Below are 20,156 nucleotides of genomic sequence, written 5' to 3'. Positions count from 1 at the left end.
CTTCTTTTGCAGCACAGCTTGATAGGGATGGGAGCTGGTGCTCTGGCCACCAGCACCTCTGCCCTTGTGTGCCTCGGGATACAGGGAATGCATAAATTTGTCGTGAAGGAATAACCTGCACTGCTGAAACCCCATGGTAAGATGTGGCTATTTCAGGGCAGAGAGTTGCCCTGAGCAGAAGCACCAAGCCCACGGGGTCAGGAAATGCAAAACATCATATTTCAGGTCAAATTCGTATGCGAGAAGGTGCCAGAGGGCAAGTTTGTGTATTTAACACAAAACCAGTTCTGCAGTATCTCACCTGCTGAGCAGAGGGTTCAGGCTCTGGCTATCCTGCAGCTCATGTAAAACCAGAGGGGTTTTAGGCTGACAATAAGTGTCCCTGTGGGAACTTGCCCAGCTCCTGGGACTTACCCTTCCTCTTGCAAAGCCCCATGTGACTGCTGAGTAAGTGCAGGGTTTCCTGTAGAAAGCACAGCCTCGCTCGCTGTTGCCTTGCAAAAAACTGGATGACTCTTTCCTCCAGCATCTGTCCACCTCCCCGAAGCATCCAGCACGCAGGGACGTGGCAGGAGAGGGGATGCTGACTGGAGCTGGGATTTCTCTGCCGGAGGCTGGCTGCTGTCAGGGGTGGGAAGCGCTCGCTGCGGCAGCTAATGCAATATTCAAGACGGCAGTGACAGTGCCAGCAGGTGCTGCTGGCTCAGAGGTCGGGTGGCATTTCTGTTCTTAGGGGCAGGGTATTCCGTGCGAGTTCCTGCGCACAGACCACCCTGTTCCCAGCCGGGAGAGCAGCTTGTCTCGCTCACAGCTCCCCTTGCTGGGGAAATGTGCTTTTGCAAAGGAGGAGGTCAGCGTGACCGGTGTGCTGGATGAAAGCTCCCTGCCAACAGGGAAGGAACAGGAGGAGCTGGTTTTATCTGTGGCGGGTGGATCTGTGGATGTGTGGTGGCTGCTGCCTGCACAGACTCCCAGCTAAGCCTCAGGCCACAGGCAACCTCCTCTTTTCCAGCCCAGCAGATCACTAGAAGAAGAGGGAAAGCTCTGCTGTGCTTTGCCCCAGCACACGAGCGAGGAGTGAGTCTGCAAATGCAAAATGCAGGTGCTGATTTCGGCTTTGCTGATGGTTTTATTTCTCAGGGACAGGAAGATGTGGAGCTGTTAACCCTTGGGTATGTGCCCCTCACAGGGGCAGGTACCAAGCTTAGGTTTGTGCCAGCGAGGATATGTTGCCAATGTCACAGGCCCTGCAAACAAGAGGAAGGTCGAGGATTTGCTGAAACTCATCCGGGCTTTGTGTCTCTCAGTGGGCTCTGCCAGCATGGGGAGCAGCACAGAGCCACCCACCAGCTCAGCCAGGCTGTCACTTACTCTGCTTCTTCTTTGGAGATTAGTTTCCCCAAGTATAAAACTTCTGCAATGAGAGACACCATGGGGTCGCAGTTCAGGCTGGCAGCTGCTGTCACATGGCCATCCCTGAGAGGGAAAGAGGAAGAATGTGGATCTCCTCAGTGTACATAGCTCAGCACAGCAGCGTCCTCGTGGCACCCTGACTGGAGACCAGCTGTATTTCAGAGGGCTCAGGGCAGAGTGGTTGGTGCTGCAGGATGCACAGGGACTTGTGGCAGATCGCCTGGCACTGCTGGGAGCTGGGCACCGAGCCTGGGAGCAGCGGGGCAGAGGGAGAGGAGACGTGTCCCAGGCTCCCTGCCCAGCTGGTGTCTTCATTGAAGCTCATCCTCTTCTCCTTCCCTGCCCTGCTTTGGTTTTCTCTGGAACCATCTCACTGCTGGTTCAGCGCCCAGCAGCCACAGGAGGTGATGTGGAGCCTCTGTGGAATCTCTGCAGGCTGTAAGGGAGAGAACCTTGCCCTGTTCCCGCAGCAGTGCTGTGTCAGGGCATGGACTGGCCATGGATTCACTTACTTGAGGTAAAAGATCAGGAACTTCTGTTGCTCCAGGCTGCCCTTGACAACAGTGTCTGTGTATCCCTTTCCACAGCCTGTGAGAGAGAATGTCACAGCCTGCTCAGGGAGACCTGGCACACCAGCTGCCACCCATCCCACCTCAGAGCCATCACAGGTAGGGACAGAGGGCACAGTGACTGGCTGGGGCAGAGCTGGGGAGCAGGCATGAAGGCCCTGGGCAAGCAGAACTGATGCAGAGCTGCACAACTGCATCATGACCTTGAGCCTTTCCTTGGCTCAGAGGGGGAGGTCCTTCCTCCTTTTGACCTCTAAGCCACTTGAGATCAGCAAAGAAAAAGAGCTCTGGGTAACATTCAGGCCCAGAGCTCGAACTCGCCGTGGCAGCCAGTCCAAAACTTGAGCTGCTTCAGGTGAACTGTGCAACCACCGTGTTTACAAGCCCAGACCCAGCTGGGGGGTGAGCAATGGGCAGGGAAGAAGTTCTGCTGTTCCCATCTCTCTGCCCCCTCCTACCTGCATAACGGATGCTTTTCCCAAGCAACGTGGTCCAGAAGAAGGGAATGGTGTGCAACTCCTTCTCTTTCTTCAGCATGTTTAAGGCAGCAACGTGACCTGTGATGAGCCAACAGAGGAACTATTTTTCTTGAAGGTGCCCAAAGAAGTGTTCTCTGCCTCTTGTTATCCTGCCCTGTCCCTTCTGCCCCATTCCCTCCTCCAGGGGAGCTGGAAAGTGAGGTGGCTGAGCTCTCACCATGGGCCTCAGCCACTTGTTGGTGATGGATGCTGGACCGGTCCCCGTTGAGAAGCGCTACTGGAAAGGACACCACGTCCCCCGCAGCGAAGACATTTGGGATGTTGGTTTGCATGTGCTAAGGGGACAAAGAGCAGTTAGTGCAAGGATGAGAGTGGAGGGATGGGGTTGGACCCGGAATACTCGGCTGGCACTCACCAGATCCACCAGGATGGCACCTTTGTCATCTCTGGCAATGGAGGTGCCCTTCAGAAATGCTGAGCTGGGGGTCGACCCTTCAGGGAGAGGAGCAGGGACAAAAGGCAGGGAGGAAATCTGGTCCCACAGCGAACATGTGCCCGTGCTGCCTGCTCAGCCTGCTCAGAGCTGAGCACTTGCTCTGTTCAGCACTCAGAGCACGAGCTGTGCTTGGGCTGGTGCTGAGCTAATCCAGGGGCAATAAAACCAGGGCCCAGGACACGGCACGCTCCAGTAACACAGCAGTGACCTATGGAGCTCAGCAAGTGAGCCAAAGGCACTCTGAAAGTGTAATTGGCTCCCTTCCTCCAAGGCCAAGTGCTTATTCATGAACTGCTGACTTTCTGCAGGTGTTTGGGGCCAGGAGGAAGGGCTGGATGATAACAGAACAGGAAAGAGACTGCAGGGAATGGTGTCCTGGGAATGAACTGTGGTGTTCTGGGCTTGCTGACTGTTCTCCCCATTCCCAAAGAGCCTCACTCTCCCAACTGGGGTCTCTTACCTATTCCCACCACTACCACATCTGCAGGTAATTTCTCTCCGTTGGCAAGAACAGCCTCTGTGACCTAGGAGAGAAGGAAGAATCATTAATAAAGGGTTAAAAACACTGTCCTAATTCCGGCAGCCTCCCTGCTGCTTCATTCTTTGCTGTCTTTTTCCTTCCCCAGGTTCGGATCACCTTGTCCAACTAATGTGCGTTGCTGGGAATGTAAAAGAAAATCACACTGCTGTCCCTGAGAGAGGAACACTTACTGGTGCCCTTTGAGCCCAGAGCTGTACTCAGTGAAAAGAAAGGGAGGGTCTAAACATGGGAGAGGACAGTCGAGATGTAGACACTGGGTTATACCTCAGTTTGGGATTTTTTTCCCCTAAAATTAGCAGTTCAGGGATCACAGAGGCATGACTGACCTTTCCATACTTTCCTTTCAGCTCACAGAGTTCTGATTTCATGTGGAACTTCACCCCTTTATTTTGCAGCATCTGAAAAGGACTGGTTTCAGTATTCATTAGGAAATTCCAGGCTGTACTGCTATAAAAACAGCTCTGCCCAGCCAAAACCCAGGCAGACAGCACAGCTGCTGCTCCAGGCTGCAGAGAGGTTCCATTTGTGTCCCTGGCTGTTGCAGGGACCCTGGAAGCCTGGCTTTTCTCTGCAGTCTCAGTCAGGACTGGTGTGTGAGGTGGGTTTGGGATGAAGCAGGGTTGGGGAGTGTGATGTGTGTGTGGGGAGGTTGGGACCAGCCATGTGTGAGGCTGGGCACACAGAGTTATGACTCAGCACAGGGGCGAGGTTTCCTGGGCTGTCGTGGATCACTGGGCTGCCTGGATAATGTGTGTTCTCCCTCCTAGAATTTAGTGCCAGGTTTTCCTAACCTTCATGGCGACGCCTCCAACCTGAGGACCCAGAGCGTGCTGGAAAGGGAACTCCTCTCTTTCCACCACTGAGATGGTACCAGCCTTGTCTGAGAGGAAGGCAGCCACCTCCATTCCTGCAAGGGAAAGGCATGCCCAAGGTAAGCCTGCTGCAAGCATCAACCTGTATCCTCCTGCTTGGAAATCTTTTCCCCTTCCAGGAGAGCAAATCTGATGTGTTGCCAGTGCTTAACTGCTTTGCTGTGCATTTCTGGGCTGAGGTATTTAGCTCCCCACTGTCTTTGTTCTTGTGCACTACAGACCTGGATATTAGGAAATGCAAAGAGCAGCTCCCGGTTTTGAACAAAATAGCCCCCTTTCTGTGCCTTGCCTCCTCGCTTTCCCAATGCTTCTGAGGAATCCAGCTCCTCTGAAGGACAGTGACCTTTTATAAAGCACATTTCCCTCTGTCCTTGTGCAGGAATTGTTTATAGCTCTCAAAGTTTCTGGCTATCAGAGGAAAGAATGAGTGGGTGCTGCGTAATGCACACCCCCAGCAGCTACAGGGCTCCAGGGAGGATCCCAGCTGGGTAGAAAATGAACATCCCTTCCCTGAGGGCCTCTGGTTCATCTGCACAGGCAACAGAAGTGCTCACTGATAGCTTGATACCCACTCCAGCCTGGTACCTACGAATGAAGCTCCTACAATCACCAGATTCTTCCCAGTTGCCAGCTCCAAGATCTTGCTGGAGTCTTCTGGGGTTTGGAGAACGCACACGTTCTGCAGGTCTGCACCTGGGACTTTGAGGAAGCTGGAGCTGAAAGAGAGAAAATCCAGATGCATCTCATGATCAGAAATTAAACAGAAAGAACGAGGAGGGAGCACAAGCCTATGGCCGTGTCATCCCATCCTGTCCTTTCATCCCATTTCCTACCACCTCCCTCAAACAACTCCAGTTCCGCGTCCCAGTGTTGACCCATCCTGTCCTGCCTCTAATACTGTGTGTGGCAAATGCTTTGTGCACTCACTGGCTGCCTGTTGCAATGAGCAGCTGATGGTATTTCTGAGAGGAACCATCCATGAAGTGGACCTGCTGCTTCTGGAAATCCACCGACACCGCCTGCAGGAGAGAGGGGTCAGAGATTAGGCAGGCACCTCTGACCCACTGGTGTCCTGCCTGTCTTGCCTGTGGCTGTGTGCCTTGTTTCTGGGCACTCAGGTGAGATGAGGGATGCTCTCCCACTTCCTAAAGGTCCATCCATGGGCTGCACAGACCAGTGTTACACCCAAGGTATGGACACCATCCGTAGCACTGGCCTGGGAATGCTGTCCCAGAAGATAATACATGTATTTAGGAGAGCTCTAATTTATAGAATCATAGAATGGTTTGGGTTGGAAAGGAACTCAAAGACCATCTCGTTCCACCTTCCCGCTGGGGGTAGGGACACCTTCCACTATCCCAGGTTGCTCCAAGCCCTGTCCAACCTGGCCTTGAACACTTCCAGGGATACAGGGGCAGCCACAGCTTCTCTGGGAAATCTGTGCCAGGGCCTCACCACCCTTATAGTAAGGAATTTTTTCCCCTCACCATGGCAGGAACAGGATCAACAACTGAAGACTAAGCTCAGCTGCTCTGGTACCTCTTTCTCTGTCCAGAACTCTATGCCCTGAGCATCAAGGAATTCAGGTTTCCTCAGGTAGATGTCCTCAGCTTTCAAGTCCATTTCCTGAAAGCACAACAGAAATGTGAAATAAAGCATTTCTTACAAACAGCAATTTTCCTTCAGTGTTTACTGGTAAACCAGTTTACATAAGAGGTAAATTTCCCATTAATCAATCACAGCTCCCCACACTGCCCCATCCCCAACCTCTTGTTCTCCCTCAGAAAAACCATCAACTCAAACTCTAGCTGGAAGAACTCAGTAAAAGGAGAGAAAACCGTCAACTTGTGGTGGACTCTGATCAAAGACTTCCTGGGAGGGAGAAGTGAGATGTTTTCTGGAATTTTTACCCCTGTTCCCTGTGAGTACCTCAGCACTCCTGCTTTGCCAGCACGGCTCACTCAATTGCTCAGCCTGGCCCTCAGCGTGGGCCACGTCCCACGTGGTGCCCAGGCACAGTCCTTGCCCTTGTCACACACAAACCTTGCTCAGTTTGGACTTGTCGTATGGAACATGTTTCTCTTTAGTGGCCATGATGATCCTGCCGGTAAAACCCTCCTGGCGAAGCGTCTCTGCGCACACCAGGGCAGCCACACCTAGAGGAGATGCTCATCTCAGCCCTCTTACACATCACTGTGGAGTAAGAGGAGCAGGTAAGCCCTCCCTGGAGAAGAGAGTGGCAGCTCACAGCGTGTGTGGAGAGGGCACAGCACAGACCCCTTCACTGACCTCCCCCCAGCAGCAGCATCGTGTTCTGGTTGACAAGGCACCGCCTGCTTCTGTCCTTCACCCTCAGGCTGTTTTCAAGGTCCTAGAAAAAAATGAGAAAAGCTGAAGTCATGCCCAGCCCAAGGTGCTGCTCGTGCTCAGTGGCAGCAGGTAAGGTCAGTACCTTCTTTTTTGCTGTAACAAACACCTTTCCATCTTCCACTGTTACCTGAAGGGGGCAAGGAGAGGGCGTTTAAGTGCTGCATCCATGGGGTTGTGGTAGGAGCTCACCTAACTCTGATCTTAGATGTCAAATGATGCTGAGCTTTCCTCCTCATTCCAAGAGCACTCAGGAAGAGGTGTAAATCATTTTTATTTCCCACAAGAGCTGTGCTGGCTGTGAGGGACACCAGGATATATGGCATCACCTTTGACTCAAAGGAGCTTTAGGGCAGGGAATTACAAGATCCCAAGAAATCATCCCATGTGTTGTAGCTCTGTATGACCTGGACCACGGAGGGGTGGCCAGGGACCACTTTCAGTTGGTGTCAGGAATACAGAGCTTGTGAGAGAGAATGAATGTGAGAGGTGCAGAGGACACAGCCCGAGATGGGAGGAGAAAAAGCCGAGAGGTCACCTTAAAGCAGGAGATACAGTCCAGAGAAGGGTATTCCTCGATGTCTCCAGTTCTGATGTTAAAGCAGGCGCCGTGCCAGGGGCAGCGCAGCCTTTCCCCTCTCAAGACCCCTGCAACAGAAACCCCCCACAGCTGGGCAGTGAGAACCAACCTCCTCAACGTGGCTTCTCCCCCTGCCCCAAGCTGGGGTTACCTTTGCTGAGCGGGGCACCATAGTGGGGACATTTGCTGCCCAGGGCGCTGAACTCCTTCCTGTTCCTCACCAGCAGCACTGGGTAACCAGCCACCATCACCTCCAGGAGCCTGTGGGAGAGGTGGGGAGGTGGGCACACAATCACCTGGCTCCCCACCACCACCACCAGGTACTCACTCTCCATCCCCAACGTCATCCTCCCTGCAGACCTCGGCGGTGACGGTGTTGGTGTCATCGCTGTCCATGCCAGTGGCTGCTGGGAGCTGGTCAACACCAGGCACTTAAGGGGTCCCAAATTCCTGATACAGCATGAAAAAACCCTCAGCTGGTAGAAAACACCCATTTCACCCCCTTTTTTAACTTTGTGTCCAAACCTGAAGTCCATTCCTCTGTCCTTTTCTCCTCTGACTTAACCCACTTTTTGTTTTCAGCCCTGTGTCCCATTAAACTGCAGTACAGGGTTAGTCAGGAGATATGATTAATGACTGTTGTAAATAAATGCAATTATTTCTGGGGAGGTGCTGCTGCCTTATCCCCTGTCTCCCCCAAATTGGGTCTAAAGAGCCACTTCAGCATCTTGAAAACCTCTCTAAAATTTTTGCAGAGATGTTATTCATGCTAATTGCCATGAAAGCATTAATCCCTGCCCAAAATACCCCTTGGGCTAGAAAAGTGAGAAAACCCTCAGTCCTTAATGCTCTCCCTGCCTTAGCAATCAGTTGAGAGGCTGATTAGGAATCTCCCTCTCTGTTTCGGAGAAAAAAAAGCGAGAAATGGAGCAGAGTGGGGGCCATTTGAGGCAGGTTTCAGTACAGGGTGGTGACTTGCTCCTGCAAATCCCTGCTGCAACACTGCCCCGCTCCCAGGGCCCTTGGGAGAAGCATTGGGGGGTACTCACCTGGTCCTGCTGGGGGGGTTCTGTCACCTGTCCCCCGGCTCAGAAAGCCACCACCGCTGCCGTCTGTGACTTTCTCCTCTGAGGTGCCACCCTGGTGTCTCACCACGAGTGCTCTGCCCGCTGCCAGCCCACGGCTGGTGATGCTCTCCCCGCGTTGCACAACGTCCCCATCTGTCAGGAGATGCATCTCCTGGAAGCGGCCTCCTGCCAGGGACTTTTATCTGATTTCTGCAACTGGTCTGTGCTTAATTAAGTGCATTTTGCTTGGGTTTAGAGTTGCAAAAGAACTGAGGACACATAGGAATTATGGTGCAGGTGTGGTGTAAAGACAGGGTGCGTCATGGGCAGCACGAACAGAAACTCGAGTGGATGCAGTGACATCCCACTGCAACTTTCCACTGCCCCTTCTCCCCATGGAAAGCACTCTAGCTCAACAAAACGTATTTTTGCAGCACTTCAGAATGATATTACTACTTTTTACATACTTCAATAACATTTAAAATTCCTTAATTCGATATTTCAGTAAGATTTTTCTCCGCTGATTTTAAGGCACATGAAGTGTTCAGCACCTTTGCACGTGCCTTACGGCCCAGCTCTGCTCCTGGTTCAGTCACCAGTGTCCAGGCACATGATCCCATCATTGCATGGAGCATGAAGGATGGCATGGAGCAGGGTGCTGCTTTCTGTACTATTTTTTATAACAGAGTGGGAGTTGCAAAAAACCAGGAGTAACGCCTACGCTGTTTGTGTCTACTCTCGTTCTTATCTCTATTTCACAGTCAGTATGTTTCACAACTTTAAAATATGCCTTAAATATTAAGAGGGGGGGAAAGTTACCAACAGTGTGCTTCCAGCATCTCCCTTGCAGAACCAGAGGTTCGCAGGGATCAGCTTTCTGCACGTGGCACATTCCTAAGTCCAGCAGTGGGGGGGATAAAAATCCCTTGGTGGGCATGGCCTGGAGAAGATGGCAGGCACAGGTATGCTGGGTAAGTGCAAGCTGGCTTGTTTGGGAAGCAGGTCACTTTTTTGGACCCACCAAGCTGTGACCACCCTTCCTTCAGATCCAGGTGCTGGGACGCTGCCGGGTATGGATGATCCCGGCCCACGGGGGATGCACGCCCACGATGGGCACAGCTACAAGGTATTTTCTCACAGCACCAATGAGCAGCTTCTGGGCTCTGCCCTTCTGGCCAGGAGCCTGAATGTGAAGTAATTTTGGCTGCCAAACGTCCGTATTTAAACTCTCTGTAATTATTCCCCCAGAAGCGCGTTCCCACGTGGAGAAGCAGCAGCCCTGGTGGAGGCATTCTCTGACTCAGCAGAAATCGCTGGAGAAACATCTGCTCGGGGATGAAAGCTGCAGTGCACAGGCAAAGGGGCAGGTACAGAGGTGTGCAGCTTTGGGAGCCTTTGGGATGAGCCAGGTGGAGCTTGATCCTATATGATGGCATTGGTATTACGGGACTGGTTTGGCCGCTGGGTGCCCATGGATGCTGCTGGATGCTGCTGGATGTGGCTGGATGCAGCTGAGCACCTGGGGAAGGGCTTTTGTAAAATGCAAAGGGATAAAAGGCAAAACAAAAAGCCCTTCTCTGATGAAGGCAAAGATGATGGGAAAGGATAGAAAGTGGAAAAGGGTATTGCATGTCAGAGGGCAGGTTTGGGTTGGCTGCAGGGATGCTGGGTTAGTGTGTGTGAGAGCCAGCACTCGGGAACACACACAGTCCCCTCGGGGGATTCAGGCAGCAGGATGGGATTGGAGGCACATTTTCAGGAAGATGCTCTGTAAGCATGTTTTGGCCCTCTGTTAGGTAACCCAGAGGTAATTGCTCAGAGTGATTTAGACCTCTGCTTGTAACACAGATCAGGATTAAACATAGGAAGGAAGAGAGCAAAAGGAAGTGGTGCCCTCAACCGCAAACAGAGCCCAGGTGGGCATCGAATGTCTCCAACCAGACCTGCCACCCCCATCAGTGCTGACTCACATGAGCTGCTGAGCTGACTTTGTGTTTTATTAGATATCTTCATTTTTGCTCTCCAGTGTTGCCAGCGCTCCAGAAATTCAAGTTTAGAAGCGAAGATTTAAGGGGTGTAACTCTCCCCCCTTCAAGCCCCCTGCTACCTCCTCCCTGCTACACCATCTGGTGTAGCACATTTTTTCCACGCTGTAAAGCAGTTGTGGTTCTGTGGATGTGTCCCTGTCCCATCTTTGCCTGTCCCCAGCTCGCCCAGCTCAGGGCCCTTCCCTGCGCTGGCAGACCCTCCAGTTTTAACGAGCAGTACCCACAGAGTCAAATCATATGAAAACTGTGCAGTCGCAGGAAGAGGAAGCGAGGTGAAACCTGCAGCAGAGCTAAAATGATTAATGGGGCACTGCTCTCAGAACAGCTTGGTTTGTGATATTAATAACGAGAGAATTCAGGAGGGAACCCAACCTGTTCCAAGCTGCAGAGCCGGCAGCAGCAGGAGATGCAGTTAGGAAGCTCCTGTGCTTATATTTGTAACACAGGAGGAACTGAGTGGGCTCAGCAAGGTATAATGCTGCATGAAGTGGCTGTAGGGGCTGGGACATGCTTCCACCTTGGAGGACTCATTCTGAACCTGTCTGAAATGCAAAAAAACCCATGTAATCATGTATACATCATGATGTAACCTTAAAGCACACACATATTCATCAAACATTACTTAAGCTTGAGACTGGTGAACAGGTAAAAAATGTTTATCCCGCAAGGGAAGAAGACAAGGGAAAAGAAATATTTAGCAGGAATTCACTTGCTTATAGGGTAAACACGTGGTGTTTCACATTCTCTTCCTAAGCATTCATGTCTGGCAATGGTGAGAGATGGGTTACAGGCCTGGCAGACACCTGGCCCCACCACAAGGAAAGAAGGAACCCGAAATCCTACTAATAGCAGAAGATAAATAGTTCAGAAAGAAGACGAATCTGGGGCATGCCATCTACTGAAAGCAGAGGAGGACTGTAAGGATCTGCCTATCCTGCTGTGCTTGAAGGAGTTTTGGCAGTCAATGCATCTGCCAATGGAACGTTTTTCATCCCATGGCATACCTGTGCAACTGGAGTGAGGAGAGAGCACATCCTTTGTGCCACTGAATCATGACAGCTGGTGCAGCCCAAGCCCTTGAGAAACAGTTGAGCCTGCAGCATCCTCAGGGATGTGCTGCTGACACAGGTTTCTTCTTCAGGTCCCTCATGTCTTGAGAAAAAAAGAGTTCCGGTCCTGGGAAAAAGGAAGAAGGCCAAACACAGGAGCATCCAGAGTAACCTGCCATGGGGTTGTTTGTCACGTGGGTGGTTTGGGGGCCATTCCCACATGCCAGGCTGCAGAAGGCAGCTGCTGTGCCCGGTCTGCAGGTGGTATCTGGCACCAGAGCACCCCAGCCCTGCAAAGCTCCCAGGAGACACTGTGTTATTCATGGAATGCTCTTGAGAAGGATGACCAGCCTGGGCAGCAGAACACCTGCAGAGCTGGCCAAAACACTGTGAAAAGGAAGGGAAGAGCCTTCCCTCGAGAGTTTGAGCTCACAGACTTGAGCAGGGTGAACAGATGGGCTGTGGTGCAAGGCCAGGTGATTTCTTCTGCAAGACAAGTTTAAGTCCTGATGTCAGTGGTAAAGTGATGCACACCCTGGCATTTCTTGCATTAAATCCTGGAGCTGCTCACCACACTCACAGAGACTGAAACCCCTTTTTCCTGTGTCTACAGCAAGTATATCCCCGGTTCCACCTGGAGAATATCCAGCTTCCACATCAGGAGGGTGCTGCTGGCTGGAAAGAGTGGATGCTCAAGTCTGCATTGATTTCAGCTCTCTTCACAGCTGCCTCTGCAATGCCTGGGCATGCTTTGCCATGCAGAACATGCATTTTGCACAGCAGATCCTTTCATAAGTGTGGAGTTACAGACTTCCTGAAAGAAGATGTGGATATCTCAAGAAAAACATTCCTATATCATCTGACTTCCTATGGCCTAGCAGACAGAGTGGTTACACAATTTAGAGAGGGATGGAGACAACAGCTAATTAAAGTTTGGAAGCCAAGCTGTTTGATTTGTTTTGAGCTCTTGGACTCCTCAAATTATTTCAGGTGTGAGCCAGGTCTGGCATTAGATGAGCAGATGGGCTTTATGACTCCCTGGATGCAGAGAGGCAGATTAAGAGAATGAGGCTTTCCAAAAACAGGAGCATAACTTTTGCCTCGTCAGAAGCTCCCACATTTGCTGGCTGTGGAGAACCCTGGATGATGTTTGGGAGCAGAGCGGGCTCCTCCTTGTGTAAAGGGTGGTGGAGCTGCAAAAGCACACTCCAACACTCATTCAAGAGTACTGGGGAGCATCTGGGGGGACACAGTTTTTGTGGAAGAATTCATATGGTGGGTTATCACTAAACTGATGGCTCTTTATTGTGGAAAATGGGTTCTCCCTCTCAAATGTGCTGCAGAGAAACACCAGTCTAGGAGAGGGAGACAAAAGCCACTGTTTGGTTATTGAAAAAATTGCTGTACCCCTCGATTTACACCCTGGATGCTGCTGGAAAACCCCGCTATGGGATCAGCTGTGGTCCTCACGGCATTATGGGATGGACCTGGGCACGTCCTTGCTGGCGTCTGTAAGGAGTCCCCTGCCCTGCTGGGAACAGGCAGCAGCAGCGACCCGTCACCAGGCTGAGCTGCCTCCCTGCAGAAAATGAGGTCGTTTGGGGACACTCGGAAAACTTCTCGAAATCTGGGTGAAAAAGGCAATATCTCCAAATAAGGTGTGAATGAAGAATCCCATCGGATCGGGCTCCCAGTTCTCCAGCGGGCGTGCAGGGACCTCTTGTGGCAGCTCGAGTCCCCGCTCTTCTCTGCGGGTTCCTTTGGGACAAGCCTGGACGACAAGCCTGTGGCATGTGGCTGAATATTTGGCCTGATTTGGTGTCAAGGGACTTGTTTGTAACTGGGCTTGGAAGTCTCCAGTTCCAAAACCGCCCCCGGTTAATGCCATTGCTGCAGAGGAAGGAAGACAAGGAGAAAAGGCTGGAAACAGGGCTTGTAAGAAACCACAGCTCAACGGGAAGTCCTGGTAAAATTAAGTAAAATCTGGGCTGAAATGATCCAAAAAGTACTTTGCATGTAGCTGTTGCCAGTGCTCCAGCAGTGGGATCAAAGTTCCTGAACCAGAGGCTCAATCAATCACGGTTTAAATTCCTTCCATGCAGAAGTGGTAGGTAAAAGCTCTCCAGTCTCCAGAAACATTTTAACTATTCCTGTTCCCGATCCGAGCCAAACCTTCATCTTTAGAACTACAACACTGCGAATGGAGGAGCCTCTGGGGCAAACGGGGCCGGGCTTTCAGGTGCTCCACGGTCTGGGATTTTCCCTGAAGGCAGGTGAAGGGCAGAGCTGTCTCCACGGAAAAGGGCAGTCGAGAATTTTGAGGCTAAAGTACCGCAGATGACTTCTCATTCGGAAATCAGCTCTCTGCAATTTTATACTCAATTAATTGTGAAATGATTTTTCTCCTCGGTGCCCTGAGCAGCCCGGCACGTCTCCAAGGCATGTCTCTCTTTCCTCAGCATATCTTATGCTAACAGAAATGTCTTTGCATTTGGTCTTCTCAGTAACAGATTAGCCTACGTGATCCTTCAGGTCCTAATACACGAGATTATTTATAATCCCCCGAGCACTCAGGGCTGCAGATTACTCCAGGCAGTGTCTCCCTGCCATGTAACTGTTATGAAATTACATTGTCTTGCTCGGCTTTTAAGCAAATTTCTGCAGCATGAACAGATGTTTTTCTATCAGTTGAGATTGTCATAGAATCGTTTAGGCTGGAAAAGAACCTCACCCCTCTCCTGATCTGATTTAGTTACTCCCCTCCTCAGTGCAATTACTCGCAGATGTTTTAGTGTCCGTCACCCCAGAGCCAGGACAGCGACTGAAAGCTCAGGCACCACACGTTTCTGTTTCAGCAAAGAGGAAGTAGAAGATTTCATCCAAAATTAATACCTCAGAGGAGAGGCAGAGTTTGACATTAATCGGTGTGTACACGGTGACTCATCCTGCCGGCAGAATGGAAGCGAGGGCTGTGCAGCAGCTTCTGGTGGAGACATCAAAAAGCAACAGGGGAGCGATCAAATTACGGGAAGCTGGAAAAGCAGCGTAGTCGTAGGGTAGAACTAAAACTGTGGCTACGGGATCGTGAATTCCCACAATCCCCAGACGGCAGAGGTGGGGTACCCCAGGCGTTGGGGAGCTCCTCTCGCGACGAGACACGGGACATGGGGGATGGAGGATAACAGGGCTGTGGGCAGAGCATTATTTTGGCAGGGCAATCAGATATTTTTCTTTGCTTGGTGTGCGATCAGCCCCGGTAGTGTGGTCTGTGGGGATCCTGACTCAGGGTGAGAGGTTTGGAAACCTCCAGCCCAAGGAAACGGTGACGGGCATCACCTGCCGGGGATGCTTTGGGGTGAAGGACGCGGCCGCAGCACCTCATGGGTGAGACGTCTGGCCAGCCGGTGTCACCGAGGTGGAGGAGGAACCTCAGGGCAACGAGGAAAGTGTGCCCAGCTCCCGCACAGCGACAGGACACGTGTGCCCCGCTCCGTGCCACGCTCCCAGCCGGCTTTTGGGCTGGCGCCGCTTCTGCCGTGCGATGCCGGGGAAGGCTGACGCACCCCCGGGGGCTTAATTCCAGTCTCCCCCCTCCCCTCGTCCCATGCCCCGAGGGGAAGCGCTGCCGCTGCGTGTCCGCATCTCTGCCCGGGGGGATGCGGGAACTGCCAGCGCCGGCAGCGGGGCGGCCCCCGCAGCCCCCAGGCCCTTCCCCTCGGGGGTGATGCGCATCCCGGCCGGGGCAGGGCGGTACCGGCGGGGCGGTGCCCGTGCCCGGGGCGGGTCCCGGGGCTGGGCGAAGCAGAGCCCATCGGGCAGCGCGGCCGGTCCCATGGGAGCCCGGGGGTGGCAGCGGGCCGGTGGATGCCCATGGCTTTCAGCCCGGGGCTGCTGGTGGTGGCCGGCTCCTTCGCCGCTTTCCGCCTGCTGAACCGGGGGCTGGAGCGGCTGGTGCCGCCGCCACCCTCGGCCCGGCGCAACCGCTGGAAGTGGCGCAACATCTGGACATCGCTGGCGCACAGCGTGCTCAGCGGCGGCGGGGCGCTGGCCGGGTGAGCGGCACCTGGGGCCGGGGTGGGCACCGCGGGGCACCGGGGCACTACAGGGCGATGGGGACGTCGAGGGACCCCGACGGGAACCTGCGGCCGTGGGGGCACCGACGGAGGTTGAGCCCACCGGGGAGAAATGGGGAGACCATGAGGAGTGTGGGGACGTGGAGACTGGGGGGCACCGAGAGATGGAGGAAGGTCCGAGGGACAGGGAGGCACCAAGCAGCGGGGGATAAGGAGACTCCAGGGAAAGCAAGAGGAGAGAGGTGGCTATGGGTGGACCAGCAGAACAAGGTGGGCACCGAGGGCACTGGGAGGCCACTGGGGAACCAGAGCCACTGCCCATCACTCCCAACTTCTCCGCAGGTTCTACCTCCATCCCGAGATGTCCAAGGACCTGGTGGGCACACACCCGCCCGGGGCGCACAGCCTGGTCGCCGTGTCTGTAGGTGAGGTGGGGGGAGTGGGCTTCCCCCTCTTCTGGCCCCCGGGGGAGGTCTCCCTGGGCTCGTCGGTGCCTGACACCAGCCCCTCAAGCCACGTCGCAGGCAGCGATGCCTCAGGCACCTCAGACAATCGCCCTATTCTTGCAAAGGACAGTGGCTCCTTTCTGTCCCAGGGCACCCGCGGCCAGGAGGTACAGGGCACCAGGCTGCCCACCACTGCCCTTGGGGGGCAGCCAGGGCTTGGGGCATCCCAAAAGTGCCCATATGGTGTTGGTGGAGTTAGTGCCTCTTCCTAGAGGCATGTCCTACAGAGTGGTTGCAAGAGGGACCCAAACCACACTGATTTCCTTCTCCTGCTGTGTGTAATTGTGCTCTGTGTGTGACTCACCACTCACACAGCTGTGGCTATCACTTCCCCAGAGGGGCTGCCCAGCCCAGTCAGGTGCAGAGCCCACTGTGGCATGGGGGTCCCTTGGCACAGCCCTTCCTGGCCCCCTTCTTTGCTCATGTCTTCTCTGATGCCAGGTTATTTCCTTGAAGACTTTGTGGACATGTTGTGCAATCAGAAACTTCACCAATCTTGGGAGCTGCTCTTCCATCACTCTGTGGTGAGTTCACCAGCACATGCACCACCAGGGAGGCTGGGGCTGGGGGACATGAGTGGGGCTCCTGCTGTTGTTAATGTGGGTATTTGCTGCCTGTTACAAAAATCTGACAGATTTTTCTGCCTGGGGAAGGGAGCCCAGACTGCAGGACACACATACTCTCTGAGGATCTGCAGAAAGACACCCAGGGATTGGGTAGGAAAAGAACACGTGTATACAGCATAGGGTGAAGAGGGCTGGGCTGGGGGGGCTGATCCATAACAGTGATGTGGTCAGGCTGTGACCCAGGTGTCCACACTGGCAGCACAGCTCCTGTTGGCTCTCAGCCACTTGAGCATCTGCCAGGAAGGGCTGCACAGCCCCTGCTTCCACCTCACACTCCCTGAGGTGCTTTCCCATCATCTGGGGCTGGGGTGGCTGGAGCAGCTGTGGTGCAGGACCCCCCAGTGCCTTCTGGCTGCACCCAGCATGGCTTTCTCTTTGATCACCTCCGATGTCCAGACACTGGAGTGTTTTTCCAACCTGAACAATTCTATGATTCTAAGACTGGGGGTGCTGCAGGGCAGGGGGGTGGCACAGCCTGAAGCTGAGCAGCAGAGACACTGTGGGGTATGGGGAGGCAGAGGGGTGTGCAAGGCCTGGGGTGGGGGACAGGGACAGCGCTGAGACCTACCTGGGATGAGACAGGGGAGGCAGTGGTCAGACCTGCTCTCTCACAGAGCCCAGTGAACCAAAAGTTCATCTCCACAATAGAGTTAATTCGAGCCAAGACAGTGACTTAACAGGGAGCAGATAATCTCATTACAGAGCCCGTACAGAGAACAGCATTAATGGCATAAACCAAAGAAAGGACTGAGTGTGCTGGAGCGTGGGCAGGCAGAGCCTGTATCCCTGCCTGGCAGGGAGGGTGAGGGGCAGGAATTGCCCGCTCTGCCCCCAAGAGCCTGTCCTCTGCTGCAGCACCCAGCAACCCCAGGGTGCTTCAGGCCACCCTCAGGGCATCCCACGGGGCTCTCTGATACACCAAAGCCTCTTAATCCCTGCAGCATACCCGGGAGAATCCCAGAGCCAGCTCCAACTGTAGCCCTGGGCTACACGTCTCCCTTCCTGCCCATTCACTGTGTGTGGAAAAACCTGCTGGGCCACACCCGACTGCATTCCCTAGGCCACAAAACCAGGGTTAGGTCAGGCTGCTTTGTCTCTTCTGCCAACCTGGAGCTTATAGAATTGTTTTCCTTCTCCTCTCACTGGAACAAAAAAAACCCACTCAGGTTTCATGCAAAGGTCGAAAGGTTTTACTTTATTCCTGAGGCTGCAGCACTGGCCGGAGGCTTTGATGCTGCAGAGATCTGTGGGGTGATGACCAGCGGCCTGGCACTGCTGTGATAATCCTTCCCACCTCTGCTCCATGCTGTGCCCCAGCCTAGAAGGTTCCAGCTGTCAGCAGCCGAGAACAACCAGCCTCTCTTCCTCCTTTCCAGGTGATTGTTTGCTTTGGAATTGCTGTGCTGCTCCATCAGTACGTCGGCTTTGCCCTCGTGGCTTTGCTGGTGGAGATCAACTCCATCTTCCTCCACCTGCGGCAGATCCTTCTCATGGCCAACCTGGTGCACACCACCTGCTACCGCCTCAACAGCATCGTCAACCTGGGCACCTACGTGGTGTTTCGCATCGCCACGCTGGCCTGGATGACCCGCTGGCTCTTCCTCAATCGACAGAACGTGCCCCCAGCGACGTACGCGGTGGGCACGGTGGGCATGGCAATCATGACACCCATGAACATCATCCTCTTCTACCGCCTGCTGCGGAGTGACTTCCTCAAATCCAGCCGGGACGTGCAGCGGGAGAAGGAACAATAGCCCCCCCCTTCCCTGCGGGGTCAGGGGGATGAGCTGCTCTGAACCCACAGCAAAGCACAGCGGAGGGTGAATGTGGCTGTTTCAATACCTTGTGTGGAGGGTCTGCACTAACAGAGCATCCAGGCTTTTCTTGTGGCTGAAGGTTCTGGGCCCTGCACGACAGAGAAGGTGCTCATGGAACAGGCACTGTGGCTCTGCTCCCCAAAGACCTTTGGATGACGTGGTTGAACAAGTGGGAGCTGCTCAGAGAAGCCTCGACAGCTCTCACAGCTCCCCGGGGCACCACTGAGATGAGAAGGGAGCAGTGGAGCACTGTTTCCTCACTGCTCCTCTGGACATCCAGACACCACAGTGTGTTTCTAACCCCGTCAGTGCTGCAGCCCCCAGCATCCCATCAGTCACAGGACACTGCATCCTTTGTGGCACTTCCCATGGGAGCACCACCAGGAAAGAAGGCCTTCGAGGCCAGTAAAAGCCAAATCCTGCACTGATGGACCCTCCCCGAGGAGATTGTCCCAGGTGGGTGATGGAGGGAGAGGCTGAGACCTGGCTGGGTGGGCTGCTGCCCACGGTGGTGTCCAGGTCAGGGGGAAAACACTGGGCAGTGGGTGCTACAGCACCACCCTCTCATGAAAACTGGAACATTTTTCATGTTGTTTTGTCTCACATAGTTGAAGTGCCCTTAAACAAGCTTGGGAGAGTGCAAGTTGCTGGAAGGATGATGTTATGTGATGGTCACTTCCCACAGATGTGGAGTTTTCAGGCATAGGCACCTTTAGGATTTAGACATCTGTTAGGAATGACAAGTTGTGCTGCAGAGCCCAACACTTACCCACCAGCAAAGGCTCTTACTAACACCAGCTTTTAATAAATGGCTGTAAATGAAATGGCTTGAGGGGAAGGGACTTAGAGGAAAAAAGGACTCAGCATCGCAGCCCACTCCAGGGGTGTCACTGCTCAGCACAGTCCTTATCCCATGTCTCCTTGCCATGGAGGGAAAATACACTGCACACTGGCACACTCTACCTCTCTTGGGTTTTTTTTCCCCCCCTCTCCTTTCTATGGAGGAAGATGAAGGTTTCTCCTGTTCCCGCTGATGTTCTCCTGCCCTCCTAGGCAAGGGAAGGCTGTGCTTTCCTTGGAGCTGGCAACAGGGAGGCTGGATGGTGGCAGGATGGGAGCCAGCCCCGCTGTGGCCCTGCCTTTAGCCCTCCTGCACTGAATCATCTGTGGGGTCAGGGTGGTGCTGGCTCTGAGCCAGGGCAGGCTCTGGGCTGAGCACCCAGCCCGTGGCTTCGCTGCTTCCATTCCCACTGAGGGATGCTGGCTTGCAGCAAAGCTTCCTGCCTTCTCACAGAATCATTTAGGTTGGAAAAGACCTCTGAAACCATCGAGTCCAACCTATGACCAAACACCAGCACATCAACTAGACCATGACACCAAGTGCCACATCCAGTCTCTCCTTAAACACCTGCAGGGATGGTGACTCCACCACCTCCCTGGGCAGCCCGTTCCAATGTATAATCACCCTTTATGTGAAGAATTTCTTCCTTATGTCCAACCTAAACCTCCTGTGACACAGCTTGAGGCTATGTCTTCTTGTCCTATTGCTGGTTCCCTGGGAGCAGAGTCTGACTCCCACCTGGCTCCACCCTCCTGTCAGGGAGCTCTAGAGAGCAAGAAGGTCCCACCAGTCCCCCTTTTCTCTCCCAGCTC

The 20,156-nt window shown here is 53.7% G+C and overlaps 2 protein-coding genes across 5 annotated transcripts; one reads left to right on the top strand and one right to left on the bottom strand.

The window, feature by feature from the left end:
- Nucleotides 1–1,109: 1,109 nt before the first annotated feature.
- Nucleotides 1,110–8,477, bottom strand: LOC135425268 (apoptosis-inducing factor 3-like). 2 transcript variants are annotated; one of them, XM_064677393.1, is made up of 19 exons: nt 8,367–8,477; nt 7,646–7,767; nt 7,469–7,578; nt 7,276–7,385; nt 6,823–6,867; nt 6,660–6,741; nt 6,414–6,526; nt 5,910–5,996; nt 5,298–5,389; nt 4,956–5,086; nt 4,290–4,405; nt 3,825–3,896; nt 3,418–3,481; nt 2,877–2,953; nt 2,679–2,796; nt 2,441–2,539; nt 1,926–2,001; nt 1,372–1,476; nt 1,110–1,247 (listed from the first exon to the last, which is right to left on the bottom strand). In XM_064677393.1, the coding sequence occupies exons 2-19, from the start codon at nt 7,711–7,713 to the stop codon at nt 1,205–1,207; spliced, it is 1,608 nt and encodes a 535-aa protein (XP_064533463.1). In that variant the 5' UTR covers nt 7,714–7,767; nt 8,367–8,477; the 3' UTR covers nt 1,110–1,204. The 2 variants fall into 2 exon arrangements, with proteins under 2 accessions (XP_064533463.1, XP_064533462.1); XM_064677392.1 differs by having other exon boundaries at nt 2,441–2,796; nt 8,367–8,445.
- TLCD2 (TLC domain containing 2) lies at nt 4,343–19,465 on the top strand. 3 transcript variants are annotated; one of them, XM_064677426.1, is made up of 6 exons: nt 4,343–4,429; nt 9,633–9,759; nt 11,187–15,533; nt 15,897–15,979; nt 16,502–16,584; nt 18,063–19,465. In XM_064677426.1, the coding sequence occupies exons 3-6, from the start codon at nt 15,346–15,348 to the stop codon at nt 18,438–18,440; spliced, it is 732 nt and encodes a 243-aa protein (XP_064533496.1). In that variant the 5' UTR covers nt 4,343–4,429; nt 9,633–9,759; nt 11,187–15,345; the 3' UTR covers nt 18,441–19,465. The 3 variants fall into 3 exon arrangements, with proteins under 3 accessions (XP_064533496.1, XP_064533494.1, XP_064533493.1); XM_064677424.1 differs by lacking the exon at nt 4,343–4,429 and having other exon boundaries at nt 8,773–9,751; XM_064677423.1 differs by lacking the exon at nt 4,343–4,429 and having other exon boundaries at nt 8,773–9,759.
- Nucleotides 19,466–20,156: the final 691 nt, after the last annotated feature.

The sequence above is a fragment of the Pseudopipra pipra genome, chromosome 21 (assembly GCF_036250125.1).
Source record: "Pseudopipra pipra isolate bDixPip1 chromosome 21, bDixPip1.hap1, whole genome shotgun sequence".
Lineage (NCBI taxonomy): Eukaryota > Metazoa > Chordata > Aves > Passeriformes > Pipridae > Pseudopipra > Pseudopipra pipra.
Note: the sequence above shows the minus strand (reverse complement) of the source record. Positions and strands in the feature narration are given on the sequence as shown.

Excerpts from the sequence above, each read along its gene's own strand:
- LOC135425268 (XM_064677392.1), bottom strand. The coding sequence starts at position 7,713 with ATGGACAGCGATGACACCAACACCGTCACCGCCGAGGTCTGCAGGGAG. Across the intron at positions 6,742-6,822 it reads TTGTTACAGCAAAAAAGAAG|GACCTTGAAAACAGCCTGAG; the intron begins GTACTGACCTTA and ends ATTTTTTTCTAG. Across the intron at positions 5,997-6,413 it reads ACAAGTCCAAACTGAGCAAG|GAAATGGACTTGAAAGCTGA; the intron begins GTTTGTGTGTGA and ends TTGTGCTTTCAG.
- TLCD2 (XM_064677426.1), top strand. The coding sequence starts at position 15,346 with ATGCCCATGGCTTTCAGCCCGGGGCTGCTGGTGGTGGCCGGCTCCTTC. Across the intron at positions 15,534-15,896 it reads GGCGGCGGGGCGCTGGCCGG|GTTCTACCTCCATCCCGAGA; the intron begins GTGAGCGGCACC and ends ACTTCTCCGCAG. Across the intron at positions 15,980-16,501 it reads CCTGGTCGCCGTGTCTGTAG|GTTATTTCCTTGAAGACTTT; the intron begins GTGAGGTGGGGG and ends CTCTGATGCCAG.